Here is a 15,470-nt window from a genome sequence, read left to right as displayed (position 1 = left end):
TTCATCCAGTTGGAAATTAGGGTATGTGAATGTAATTATCTGCAGATCGATCCACTGGCAGAGCGGGCCCAATTCACCTACTATTCCCACTTCGCCTAAAAAATAAAAAATAAAATTTTTTTAAACTCTGATGGCGCAGGCCACCCCCAGTGGTCTCATGAGAGGTTTCCACGCTGTTCCCATTTTGCCTATTCAGTCTCTCTATCTCTCTCTCTCTCTGTCTCTCTCTCTCTCTCTCTCTCTCTGTCTCTCTGTATGCGATGAAAAAAAAAAAACAATAATAAAATGGTATCAGGTGTTGTTCATTGTGAAAATTGAAATATGTGTTGTCATTCTCATGTGGAAAATATTTATGTTATACATTTATATATGTTGTTTTTTTGTGTGTGTGTGTTTGTGTTTTTTTCCTCTCTACATCACATTACTTTGAATGGATGGTCGAACTGCACTTAGTTGCACAGACTGATTGATTTGGTTTTGGTTTTGGTTTTGGTTTTCATCAATATTATTACTATTGATGCATGTTGTTATTTGTATTATGAACCCCCATGTCATTAGGGCTGTAAAGCTATTGACATTAAAGTGTTCAGTGTTCTCTCTCTCTCTCTCTCCCTCTCTCTCTCTCATAAACACACACACACACACACACACACACACACAGAGTGTATCAGTGTGTGTGTGTGTGTATTCATAAATGTGGTGTCTCTTTGTAAAAAATGATTTTACTTTTAGAAGACTGTGTTGCAGTGTGAGCTTTTGTGTGTGTGTAATTGGATACATGTACATGTATGTATATACACGTGTGTGTGTGCATGTATTTATATTTGTGTGGGCGCACATGCATCCGCATTATGTCTCCTTACAAAGAGGACTGTGTGTGTGTGTATGTGTGTGTGTGTGTGTACGTGTGTACATGTGTGTGTGTGTGTGTGTTTCAGTGCTGCGCTATGAGTGTTCTCACTGCAACCGCCGCTTCTCCACTGAAAGGATGCTGCGAGAACACATGAGGAGGCACGGTGAGTCACGGCGAGTCACAGCCATCGATCTTACTCACTCACTGCCACTGTCCAGCAGTACAACACAGTGCAGTGCTGTGCAGTGACAATACAATGCAGTACAGTACAGTACAGTACAGTACAGTGCAATACAACACAATGCAGTGCTGTGCAGTGACAATGCAGTACAGTACAGTACAGTACAGTACAGTACAGTGCAGTGCAATACAACACAATGCAGTGCTGTGCAGTGACGATACAATGCAGTACAGTACAGTACAGTACAGTGCAATACAACACAATGCAGTGCTGTGCAGTGATGATACAATGCAGTACAGTACAGTACAGTACAGTACAGTACAGTGCAATACAACACAATGCAGTGCTGTGCAGTGACGATACAATGCAGTACAGTACAGTACAGTACAGTACAGTACAGTGCAATACAACACAATGCAGTGCTGTGCAGTGACAATACAATGCAGTACAGTACAGTACAGTACAGTACAGTGCAATACAACACAATTCAATTACAATACCATGCAATGCAATTCAATACAATACAATACAATGCAATACAACACAATGCAGTTCAATACTATGCAGTACAAAACAATACAGTGCAGTACAGTGCAATGCAATGCAATACAATGCAATACAATACAATATACAATGCAAGGCAGTACAATACAATGCAATATAATAGAATGCAGCACAATACAAGGCAATAAAAGGCAGTGCAGTATGATGCAATGTAATACACAACAATATGATACAATGCAGTACAATACGGTACAGCACAACACAACACAGCACAGCACAGCACAGTAAAATAAAAATGCAGTTCAGTATAATGCAAAAAAATACATTGCAACTCAGTACATTGCAATACAATGCAATGCAATACAATACACCACAATGCAATACAGAACAAATCAACATATCGCAGTGCAATGCACTGCAATAGTGTCAAGAGTTCTGCACAGATCAACACTACACATTGCAGGCATGTTGATATCTTCTTGTGTTGCAGTCAACATCTGCAAGTGGTGTGTGTGTGTGAAATGAGATGTTCTGGGTTGCAGTGAACTCTGGAAATATACGCTATGTGACATGAGTTGCAGTGCACGTTTTGTGAAACAAAACACGACATTATTATGTTGCTGTGAACTCAAACAAGCGTACACCCATTATCATTACTTTGTACATGTGAAATGACATGTTATTGTGTTTGCAGTCAACATCTACAAGTGCACACCTCTATGTGAAATGACATGTTAATGTGTTTGCAGTCAACAGCTACAAGTGCACACACTATGTGAATGACATGCTATTGCATTGCAGTCAACACCTACAACAGTACAAGCAAGTACACACACCATGTGAAATGACATGTTAATGTGTTGCAGTCAACACCTACGACAGTACAAGCAAGTACACACACCATGTGAAATGACATGTTATTATGTTGCAGTCAACACCTACAAGTGCACACTATGTGAAATAACATGTTATTATGTTGAAGTCAACACCTACAAGTGCACACTATGTGAAATAACATGTTATTATGTTGCAGTCAACACCTACAAGTGCACACTATGTGAAATAACATGTTATTATATTGCAGTCAACACCTACAAGTGCACAATATGTGAAATAACATGTTATTATGTTGAAGTCAACACCTACAAGTGCACACTATGTGAAATAACATGTTAATGTGTTTGCAGTCAACACCTACAAGTGCACACACTATGTGAAATGACATGTTATTGTGTTTGCAGTCAACACCTACAAGTGCACACCTCTATGTGAATGACACGCTATTGCGTTGCAGTCAACACCTACAACAGTACAAGCAAGTACGCACACCATGTGAAATGACATGTTAATGTGTTGCAGTCAACACCTACAAGTGCACACTATGTGAAATAACATGTTATTATGTTGCAGTCAACACCTACAAGTGCACTCTATGTGAAATGACATGCCCCTCACCCTCGGCCCTGCGGATGCACATGCGATACAAGCATTCCGAGGAGAAACCCTTCAAGTGTGGACACTGCGAGTTCAGGTGTGGGTTTTTTTTTCTTTTTTGTTGTTTGTTGTTGTTTTTTTCTCTCTCCATCTCTTGTGTCGTCGATGCGTTAAAACGGCACCATGCTGGACTATTTGCTTTTTAACTCCATTCTACTCCAGGTATGTGTTAACTCGAACCATGATTACTTCCCATGTGGATCAGGTACCAGTATTCTCGTACCAGCAAGAACTGTTTCAAGTTTAGTTTATCCTTGCATGGTACAGTTGTGCGTTTTAAGCTGAACCTTTTAAGTGTTCCAGAAGCATGAAAATGAAGCTTTGATCCACCGCTGTTCTTCTCCTTCTTCTTCTTTGTTCGTGGGCTGCAACTCCCACGTTCACTCGTATATATGCACGAGTGGGCTTTTACGTGTATGACCTTTTTTACCCCGCCATGTAGGCAGCCATACTCCGCTTTCGGGGGTGTGCATGCTGGGTGTGTACTTGTTTCCATAACCCAACGAACGCTGACATGGATTACAGGATCTTTAACGTGCGTATGTGATATTTTGCTTGCGTATACACACGAAGGGGGTTCAGGCACTAGCAGGTCTGCACATATGTTGACCTGGGAGATCGGAAAAAATCTCCACCCTTTACCCACCAGGTGCCGTCACCGAGATTCGAACCCGGGACCCTCAGATTGAAAGTCCAACGCTTTAACAATTCGGCTATTGCGCCCGTCGTTCCACCGCTCAAATCGGCGATTCTCCAGCAATTTTCATGATTTTAGTGAACCTCTCTCTTTTTTTAAATTTTTTTTTTTTTTTTTTTTACTGCAGCGGTCTCTTGTTGTGTGGACCACTAAAGCACAACACATCATAACACAAAACAACATGTCATTGCACAACGCAGCTCGGCACACAACAGAACATAACACAAAACAACATGCTAAAGCACAAAACAACATGTCGCAGCACAACGCAACTCGGCACACAACAGAACATAACACAAAACAGCACGCTAAAGCACAACACATCATAACACAAAACAACATGTTTCAGCAGAACGCAGCTCGGCACACAACAGAACATAACACGAAACAGCATGCCAAAGCACAACACATCATAACACAAAACAACATGTCATTGCACAACGCAGCTCGGCACACAACAGAACAAAACACAAAACAACCCGCTAAAGCACAACACCTCATAACACAAAACAACATGTCACAGCACAACACAGCTCAGGACACAACAGAACAAAACACAAAACAACACGCTAAAGCACAACACTTTATAACACAAAACAACATGTCGCAGCACAACGCAGCTCAGGACACAACAGAACAAAACACGAAACAACACGCTAAAGCACAACACATCATAACACAAAACAACATGTTTCAGCAGAACGCAGCTCGGCACACAACAGAACATAACACGAAACAGCATGCTAAAGCACAACACATCATAACACAAAACAACATGTCGCAGCACAACGCAACTCGGCACACAACAGAACATAACACAGAACAGCACGCTAAAGCACAACGCATCATAACACAAAACAACATGTTTCAGCACAACGCAGCTCGGCACACAACAGAACATAACACAAAACAACACGCTAAAGCACAACGCACAAGACAGCATGGCGCACAATGCAGAGGATTAGAAAAATCCGTTTTTGATTCTTCTGTGGTGGGTTTGTGTAGCTTTTTCTCTGTCTCTGTCTCTCTCTCTTTCTTTCTCTCCCTCTGTCTCACTTTAGGAGGAAGGTGGCAGAATGCTTAAGACGCTCAGCTGCCAATACAGAGAGTCCGTGAGGGTGTGGGTTCGAATCCCGCTCTCGCCCTTTCTCCTAAGTTTGACTGGAAAATCAAACTGAGCGTCTAGTCTTTCGGATGAGACGATAAACCGAGGTCCCGTGTGCAGCACGCACTTGGCGCACTGAAAAAGAACCCATGGCAACGAGAGTGTTGTCCTCTGGCGAAATTACGTAAAATGAAATCCACTTTCATAGGTACACAAATATGTAAGCATGCACTCAAGGCCTGACTAAGCGCGTTGGGTTATGCTGCTGGTCGGGCATCTGCTCGGCAGATGTGGTGTAGCGTGTATGGATTTGTCCGAACGCAGTGACGCCTCCTTGAGAAAGTGAAACTGAAACTGAAACTGTCTCACTTTATCTGTCTCTGTCTGTCCCTCCCTCTCTCTGTTGCTCGCTCGTTCGTCCTCTCTCACCTCATTTTTTTTTTTATCTGTCCAGTTTTGAGCTTGAAACTGAAGAGAAAGGTGTGATGATGACGGCAGAGACAATGATGATGAAATTGACAGTAATGATGAAGAAGATGATAACAGTGATGATGATGATGATGATTATGATGCTAATGACTGAAAATAATGACAATGATGATGATGATGGTAATGATGATGATGATGACAATGATGGCTATGATGATGGTACCACTGACGATGATGGTAATGATGATGACAATAACAATGATGCTGATGACAAAAACACAGATTATGATGGTAATGATGCCGACAACGACAATGATGATGAAGAAGATGATAATGATATTGGCACTTATGATGATTGTGATGATGATGACGATGACAGCGACGATGATGACTTGTTATGATGACGACAGCAAGAATGATGATGATGACAATGACACTGAAGATGATGGCACTGGTGACAACAATGATGATGATGACAATGACAGTGATGACGACTGATGAATAGAATGACGCTGACAATGATGGTAATGATGGGGACGATGATGATGACAATGACACTGATGATGATGACAACGACAGTGATGACAATAAGATGATTATGACAATGACACTGATGACGACGACGATAATGATGGCAGTGACACTGACGATGATGACAACAATGATGATGATAATGACACGCTGATGACGATGATGGTGACAACAGCAACGACACAACAAACAATAAAGACAACGAGGATGATGTGTGTGCTCGCAGCGCCAAATCGTCGACCGACCTGCGGAAGCACCTGGACAGTCACAACGTAGAGGATCAGTTCAGCTGCCACATCGCCAACTGCCCCTTCTCCGCCCGCTCCTACAACAGTCTGGCCCTGCACTTCAAGAAGCACCACGAGGTGAGGTCACGTCATATCACATCACGTCACATCATGTCAGGTCACGTCACGTCACGTCACATAACATTCACCCCCGAAAGTGTGGCTACATGGAGGAAGGTGGCAGAACTGTTAACTCTCTCCATACGAACGGCGAAAGAGACGACATTAACAGGTTTTTCACCCCAATTACCATCATCAAAATATTGCCATCGGAAGGCTCTTATACTGAAGAGGTAAATGTTGACAAAGAAAACCACAATTCTGACGACAGAAGCTAAAGGTTGGGTCATTCAGACACCCACTGGACATCCAAGGGGTCTGTGTATAGGAGAAGAGAGGACTGGCAGTACTGAGTGAGTTAAAGATGTTCATCCGCCAAATACAGAGTCCTTGAGGGTATGGGTTTGAATCCCACTCTCGGCCCCCATTTCTCCCATGTGACTGGGAAATCATAACTGAGCGTGTGGTCATTTGGATGAGATGACAAACCAAGGTCCTGTGTGTGTGCAGCAAGCGCGTACGTGGCTCACTGAAAAAGAACCCATGGCAACGAGAGTCTTGTCCTCTGGCAAAGTTCTCTAGAAGAAATCCACTCTGATAGGTACACAAAAATATATGCATGCACTCAAGAGAGATTAAAAGAGGGAGAGGGGAGCATGCATGTACACATGCGCATGCACACACACACACACACACACACACACGTGCAATGCATGATTGTGCTCATGCGCATGAGAGAGAGAGAGAGAAAAAAGAGGCAGATGGGAGCATACATGTATACGTGTGCACACACACACACACACACACACACACACACGTGGGCAATGCACGATTGTGTAAGGGTGCGAGAGAGACAGAAAAAGGAGATGGGAGCGTACATGTACACACGTACACACACACACACACACACACACACGCGCGCGCTATGCATGATTGTGCTCATGCGCATGGGGGAGAGAGAGAGAGAGAAAAAAAAAGAGGGAGAAGGAAGTGTCCTCACACACATGTACATGATGAACAAGTGTATGTGCTCATGAGAGAGAGAGAAATGAAAAGGAGGAGATAGGAGCATACATGTATATGTGTGCGCTCACACACACAGGGTGCAAGAGAGATTCAAGATTCAAGATGATTTATTCATATAGGCCAAGGCCCCTTATGAAGGGGTATATGAACAGACAGCAATGAAAAACAAAGAAAAACAAAAACATTTCACGTAATACAACATACATAGAAAACTCGTTCAAATGAAAACTAACCTAGCAACAAAACAGTGTTTTCATGACGTAATAGTTTCTCAGAGTTTGAAAGCTTTATGTAAATACAAAGCAAGGTTTCTAACAATTTCACAGGATACAACAGAGAGAGAGATAGAAAAAGACAATGGGAGCGTACATGTCCATACATGTGCTCACACGCATGTACACGATGCATGATTGTATGTTCTCATGAGAGAGAGAGAGATTAAAAGAGGGAAATTGGAGCATACATGTATATGTGTGCGCACACACATACACATGTAGGCGATGCATGAACGCGTGCAGGAGAGAGATGAGATGGAGAGGGGACCGTGCATGTGTAGGTGTGCGCACGATTGTGAACGCATTCATGCGAGAGAGAGACAGAGAGAACTCAGAACTCAAAACGTTTTTATTCAAGGATTAAGATTTTAGGCATTGCCTATTCTTCCAATCTGTCCTTGCTGATCTACATCTATTACAAATAGCACACACATAAATGAAAGGAAAATGTTTTCATGCAGAATTGTATACATAATGAAGAACCCCCCCCCCCCTACACACACACCCACATCCGTGCATACACATGCATACACACACTGACGCTCGCATGCGAGCGCACACATATACATACACACACACGCGCGCACACACACTGACAGCACCCCTTCACTCCCCCCCACACACACACACACTAAGATTGACAGATGGATAGGACAGTGAGTCACACATACACACACACACACACACACACACACACACAGAGCGAGAGAGAGAGAGATGTCATCAATATAGAAGTTCCAGAAACATCCGGGTGTTCAAAAGGTACAGTATTGTTACTAGAGAGAGAGAGAAAGAGAGAGAGAGAGAAAGAGAGGAGGAGGAGGAGCATGTGCCCTTACATGAGTAACTGAGCAGCGCAGTCTTGGTGGTGGTCAGTCCGTGGACGTCAACATCCCCCGCTACATCTGCCACGTGTGCAAGCGGGTGTTCGGCCGGGGCTTCACGCTGACCAGCCACCTCAAGAAGAAGCACCAGTTCCAGTGGCCGCCGGGACACAGCCGCTTCAGGTCAGTGGTGCTGCAGTAATAAATATCTCCACCCTGGGTGGGTGTGGGGGAGCTTTGAGGGGTAGGATCCCACAGTGTGTGGATCGGAAAGTTTGGGGCGGGGAGGGTAGGGCCCAGGGAATGGAAAGGTTTTGCTTCATACCCCCCCCCACCCCCCCGCCCCCCATCACCCCCATCCCACCCCCCCAACCTTGTTTTTGTTATTATTTTGTTGTTAATATTATTATTATTATTATCATTCTTGTTATCATGATGATAATGATGATGATTGAGGACACTATTCAGAAATCTGCTCTAGGTGCTTTGCAGAACATATCACCGTAACGTTTCGACACCAAAATGCGAATCCCAAACTTTCTCCACAAATGAATACAGTGCATCCATCTGCATATATGCAAGCATAATATTCAGTCATGCTTACTTACCCACTCCCATTCACACACACAGATACACACACACACACACCAACACACATTTGCACATACATACATATATACATGTATATATATACACACACATATATATATAAATAGATATGAATATAGATATAGATAAATATAATATACATGCAAACATTACATACATACCTGCCCCCTCTCCCTCCTACACATGCATTCATACGTACATACAGACATACATGCACAGAAACACACACACACACACACTAACACACATTACCACATACATGCAAATATGTACTTATATATAGTGTGTGGAGTGATGGCCTAGAGGTAACGTGTTCGCCAAGGAAGCAAGAGAATCTGAGCGCTCAGTTGTCGGTATTTTCTCCCCCTCCACTGGACCTTTAGTGGTGATCTGGACGCTAGTCATTCAGATGAGACAATAAACCAAGGTCCCGGGTGCAGCATACACTTTGCGCACGTAAAAGAACCCACAGCAACAAAAGGGTTGTTTACCTGGCAAAATTCTGTAGAAAAATCCATTTTGATAGGAAAATAAATTATTAAAAAATGAAAAGAAAAAAGAAAAATGGGTGGCGCTCCCTACAGTACAGTATAAAATGTGGTGGTTCTGACAGGTACAAGCTGCACGAGGATGGCTACCTCCACCTGCAGACGGTGCGCTACGAGTGCGCCGACCTGGAGGAGTTGCCTCCCTTGGACAAGCCGGCCCCGAGGAACGCCGCCAAGCGACGCCGCCGGAAACGCATCGTCACCAGCTCCGTTGCCAGCTCCGTTGCCAGCCTCGTTCCCCCACCCCCACCCCCGCCCTCGACCCCCCCACCCCATCCCCCTCCTTATTCTCAGAGCCAAAAGAACCTCCCCTCAGGGGACAGCACTCTTCCCTCCACCAGTCAGGCCACCCCTGCCAGCAACCCTCCTGCCCTCAGCAGCGACAAAGACGGCGACGGCGCCGGGTCGTCGACTGCTGCCGCGCCCAGGCAGGTGAAACGCGGCCGGAAGAAAGGGGTGAAGATTGGTCAGCACGTGGCGAAGCGCGTGCCGGTCGCCATCAAGCCCAGACCCCCCTCCATCACCCCCACCGCTGCTTCCGTGGAGCTTGTGTCATCGCCTTCCAGCCAACACCAGCCCCCGACAGCAGCATCCCTGAGCAAGACGCAGGTGACGCCGAAAGTGGAGGCCATCACTCCGCGGAAGCGCGGCAGAAAGAAGCCTCCTCTTCCTCCTCCGGCAGAGGCAGCGGAAGTCCTGACCTCGGAGGAGGTGGGGGCATCTCTCCATCTCCTGGCGACGCGGCGGGGGCAGCAGAAGAAGCGCGGAAGGAAAGGAAGCCAGGAACCATCAGCAGAGGATGAGAGAGCTGGCCGTAGCAAGGGTGGGGGGAGGAGGAAGCGGGGAAGGAAAGAAGAAAGCAAAGACGCTACCTCATCAGCGGACAAGCCCCCTGCAGCGGCGGGAAGAGCCGCCAAACGTAAAAGAGACATGGCGGTGGTGGGTAAACCCCAGCAGGTTGCCGAACCACCCCCCACCCCCTCCCATCCTGCGGCTACCGCCCAGCCAGCGGCCGAACCCCACCACCGCGCAGGCAGAAGGAAACCGAGAAAGGAGGAGGAGTTGTGGCCTGGAGACGGGGAAGACAGGGGCGCCGGCAACAACAAAGGGAGGCGACCAGCGCTGACCCGATCGGCGTCGCTGGAGGAGTGCCCTCCCCAGATGGTGCAGATACACTGGGTGCCCAGGGAGAGAGGAGCAGAGGGCGCCGGTGAAGACGGCAGGATGCTTGACCCCCACCCCCACCCTGCGAGGGGCGGGGAGCTCTGCACAAACCCTGACAGCCAGCACACCACAGCCACAACAAACACTGTGTCGCTTCACACAGCGTCAACGACAACGGAGAGCCCCGGTCGTGTGAACAACATTCAACAACGACGACGACACAAGGGTTCAAATCCTTCAGTCACAGAGGAGTCCTCCTCCTCCTCCTCCTCCTCCTCCGCTCAGCCTGCGGGACCACGGGGCAGTGCCGCCAGGGACGTAGATGTGGTGGCCCTGCAGGTGGCGGAGTACGCGGATTCGGCGGAAGCCAACCTGCACATGCTGGGGGACGTGGCCCTCACCAGTCTGCGGGCATCCAGACTGGAACCGCCAGACCACTAGGTTTTCCCACCATGAGGGAATCGCCGGACCTCTAGGCTGTTCACCATGATGCAAAATCTGTCACTTTCCTTCATCATCACTAAAATAATACTAAATGTACAAGACCACTATGCTGTTCACCTTGATGAATCCTTTAGACCACTATGCTGTTCACCTTGATGAATCCTTTAGACCTCTAGGCTGTTCACCTTGATGAATCCTTTAGACCACTATGCTGTTCACCTTGATGAATCCTTTAGACCTCTAGGCTGTTCACCTTGATGAATCCTTTAGACCACTATGCTGTTCACCTTGATGAATCCTTTAGACCTCTAGGCTGTTCACCTTGATGAATCCTTTAGACCACTATGCTGTTCACCATGGTGGATCCTCTAGGCTGTTCACCTTGATAGATCCTCTAGGCTGTTCACCTTGATGAATCCTTTAGACCTCTAGGCTGTTCACCTTGATGAATCCTTTAGACCTCTAGGCTGTTCACCATGGTGGATCCTCTAGGCTGTTCACCTTGATGGATCCTCTAGGCTGTTCACCTTGATGAATCCTTTAGACCTCTAGGCTGTTCACCTTGATGAATCCTTTAGACCTCTAGATCTTCTGGACCTCTAAGCTGTTCACCATGGTGGATCCTCTAGGCTGTTCACCTTGATGGATCCTTTAGACCTCTAGGCTGTTCACCATGATAGATCCTCTAGGCTATTCACCTTGATGGATCCTTTAGACCTCTAAGCTGTTCACCATGATGGATCCTTTAGACCTCTGGATCTTCTGGACCTCTAAGCTGTTCACCATGATAGATCCTCTAAGCTGTTCACCTTGATGGATCCTCTAGGCTGTTCACCATGATGCTAATTCTGTCTCTTTACTTTCATCATCACTGAAATAATGCTGAAACTACAAGACCGCCATGCTGTTCACCTTGATGGAACCTCTGGATCTATAGGTTTTCCACCATGATGGATACGCTAGACCTCTAGATCCTCTTGATTTCTAGGCTGTTCACCGTGACTTATCCTCTAGACCTCTAGGCTGTTCACCATGATTTATCCTCTAAACCTCTAGGCTGTTCACAATGACTTATCCTCAAGACCTCTAGGCTGTTCACCATGATTTATCCTCTAGACCTCTAGGCTGTTCACCATGATTTATCCTCTAGACCTCTAGGCTGTTCACCATGATTTATCCTCTAGACCTCTAGGCTGTTCACAATGATTTATCCTCTAGACCTCTAGGCTGTTCACAATGATTTATCCTCAAGACCTCTAGGCTGTTCACCATGATTTATCCTCTAGACCTCTAGGCTGTTCACAATGATTTATCCTCAAGACCTCTAGGCTGTTCACTATGATTTATTCTCAAGACCTCAGGGTTGTTCACCATGATTTATCCTCTAGACCTCTAGGCTGTTCACAATGATTTATCCTCCAGACCTCTAGGCTGTTCACAATGATTTATCCTCAAGACCTCTAGGCTGTTCACCATGATTTATTCTCTAGACCCCAAGGTTGTTCACCATGATTTATCCTCTAGACCTCTAGGTTGTTCACCATGATTTATCCTCAAGACATCAAGGTTGTTCACAATGATTTATCCTCATGCACACGAGTGGGCTTTTACGTGTATGACCATTTTTACCCCGCCATGTAGGCAGCCATACTCCGTTTTCGGGGGTGTGCATGCTGGGTATGTTCTTGTTTCTATAACCCACCGAACGCTGACATGGATTACGGGATCTTTAACGTGCGTATTTGATCTTCTGCTTGCATGTACGCACGAAGGGGGTTCAGGCACTGGCAGGTCTGCACATATGTTGACCTGGGAGATCGTAAAAATCTCCACCCTTTACCCACCAGGCGCCGTCACTGTGATTCGAACCCGGGACCCTCAGATTGAAAGTCCAACGCTTTAACCATTCAGCTATTGCGCCCGTCTGTTCAGGGTTCAATTCCCCCTGTTTGAACCTGGTGTTGTGTCCCTGAAGGAAAGGCACTTTACTCTGATTTTCCTCCCTCTTTCCAGGTGTTAATGGGTACCGAAACTGGACTTGGTTGGGGGAAGGTTAAAATGGCAGAAGGAGAGGATTTTGCCCCGCCTTCCTGTGCCGAGCCCAAGACACAGCGGATATGAATTCACTGCCTCGGTGGCCATGACAGGCTATGTGAAGGGCGCAACAGCTGAGTGGTTAAAGCGTTGGACTTTCAATCTGAGGGTCCCGGGTTTGGATCTCGGGGAACAGCGCCTGGTGGGTAAAGGGTGGAGATTTTTCCGATCTCCAAGTTCAACATATGTGCAGACCTGCTTAGTGTCTGAACCTGCTTCGTGTGTATACGCACAGGGAAGATCAAATACGCACTTTAAAGATCCTGTAAATCCATGTCAGTGTTCAGTGGGTTATGGAAACAAGAACAATTCCCAGCACACCCCCGAAAATGGAGTATGGCTGCCTACATGGGTGGGGTAAATAAACGAAAGTCATACACGTAAAATGTTGCGTGTCTGTCTGAGTGTGTATGTGTGCGTGCCTAAAATCTGATTGAATGACACGGGAAATGAATGACGAGCGCCCAATGGCAGCCGTCAGTTGGATCTACCCAGGTAGGCAGCCTGTTGTGCAAGTGACCCCGACGGTGTTTGTAAAACCCATAGAGCTTGGTCTCTGACGGAGGATAGGCGCTATATAGGTATCCGTATCATTTGGTCAGTCATTCATTCAAAAACGGTTGTTCATGTAAAAGCCCACGTGTGTTGAAAACAGTAACGTGGGTGAGTTGCTGCCTCTGAACACAGAAGAAGTCATGTGTTTGTGTTTGTCGGAAAGTGCTCAGGTTTGAACTGTTAGACAAGATAATCATTGAAAGAAGCAGACATATTTCAGTTGTTTTATGATACTCAATAATCATGTTGGCGGAATTAAAATCAAGAGTTTTGTATCAGTTGTTTTGTTTTTAAGTTTTTGATATTGCATTCATGTCTTACATGGTGTTTGTTTGTATCTTCTCTTTTTTTTTCTTTTTTTATGTTTTTTTTCTTGCTTGTGTCTTGCCATGATTATGATAATAATAATGGTATTTATACAGCGTTGAATCTTGTGCAGAGACAAATCAAAGCGCTTTGCACCAGTCATTCACCTGTCCGTGCAGGTTCTGTGCTTGCTCAATTCCTATAGGGCAGGGGTGTCGCTTGTTATGCTTTCACTTATGCAGCTGTGTTTGTCGAGTCATAAGTCTGCTGTATTAATAACGCAGCAGTGTGTTTTTTTGTTTGTTTTTTATGAACTTGTTTGTATGAACTGGGATCAGTGTACGGTGCAGAGTAGATGCATAATGGGCCCAACAGCGGAGTGGTTAAAGCGTAGGGACTTTCAGTCTGAGGGTCCCGGGTTTGAATCTCAGTCACAGCGCGCACATGGTGGATTAAGGGTGAAGATGTTTCCGGTCTCCCAGGTCAACATATTTACAGACCTGCTAGTGCCTGAACCTCCTTTGTGTGTGTGTGTGTGTGTGTGTGTATGTGTGTGTGCATATGCATGCAGATCAAAATGTGCACATTAAAGGTCCTGTAATCCATGTCCGTGTTTGGTGGGTTATGGAGAGAAAAGCTTATCCAGCATGCACACCCCAGAAAACAGAGTATGGTTGCCTATATGGCAGGGTAACAAACGAAGGGTCATACACCTGAAAAGTTGCTTGTCTGCTAGATTGTGTGTGTGTGTGTGTGTGCATGACTGAAACCAAAGTGAGTGACACAGGAAACTAATGATGAGCGCCCAATGGCAGCCGTCAGTCGGCTCTACCCAGGTAGGCATGCAGCCAGTTGCGCAAATGACTCTGTGTTTGTAAAGCGCTTTGAGCTTAATCTGTGACTGAGGATAGGCGCTATATAAGTATCTCTTTCATCATCGTATCATATCAGATGGCGAGATATGGAAATTTCTTCTCTGTTCTACCGTTTTATCGATTTATTCATTTTTGTTCTGTCATCTGTTTTTGTTTCATTCCTGGCTTTGCTGGTTAATTGGGTGGTGGTTTTTTGTTGTTGTTTTTTGTTTGTTGTTTTGGTTTGGTTTGATTTTTCAGAAAATGGTATACATTTTGGGCTAAATGATTGTGTTGTTGGTTGTTGTTTTTTTGTGTGTGTATGATTTTTCATTGCCCACAATATGTTGTGAGTTGTCTCTTGATTTGCTGGTTCATTTTGACTTTGTGTGTGTGTGTGTATTTTTTTTTTTTTTTTTCCCCAGAAAATGTTATACATTGTGCGGGTATTTTTCTGGACTAGGTGATAGGGCGTTTTTCGTTCCGTTGTTATCTTTCATTGCCCTGAAGATATTAGGAGTTGTATAAGGATTTGCTGGTTCATGGACTTGTTTTTGTAGAAAATGTTTATACGTTGTGGGGGGTATTTTTCTCGGCCAGGTGAATATATATACATTTTTTTTTCTCTCG

General features: G+C 45.4%; 1 protein-coding gene across 1 annotated transcript in view; it reads left to right on the top strand.

The window, feature by feature from the left end:
* The window catches only part of LOC143291476 (uncharacterized), an 82,810-nt gene extending 71,171 nt beyond the window's left edge, over positions 1 to 11,639 (top strand). Inside the window, exons 6-10 of the mRNA XM_076601355.1 lie at positions 939 to 1,016; positions 2,949 to 3,069; positions 6,021 to 6,159; positions 8,319 to 8,449; positions 9,489 to 11,639. Of these exons, the coding sequence (XP_076457470.1) occupies positions 939 to 1,016; positions 2,949 to 3,069; positions 6,021 to 6,159; positions 8,319 to 8,449; positions 9,489 to 11,028 (2,009 nt within the window). The 3' untranslated portion in view covers positions 11,029 to 11,639. The remainder of the gene's footprint in view (positions 1 to 938; positions 1,017 to 2,948; positions 3,070 to 6,020; positions 6,160 to 8,318; positions 8,450 to 9,488) is intronic.
* Positions 11,640 to 15,470: the final 3,831 nt, after the last annotated feature.

The sequence above is a fragment of the Babylonia areolata genome, chromosome 17 (assembly GCF_041734735.1).
Source record: "Babylonia areolata isolate BAREFJ2019XMU chromosome 17, ASM4173473v1, whole genome shotgun sequence".
Taxonomy (NCBI): domain Eukaryota; kingdom Metazoa; phylum Mollusca; class Gastropoda; order Neogastropoda; family Buccinidae; genus Babylonia; species Babylonia areolata.
This window is presented reverse-complemented; position numbering and strand designations above follow the sequence as displayed.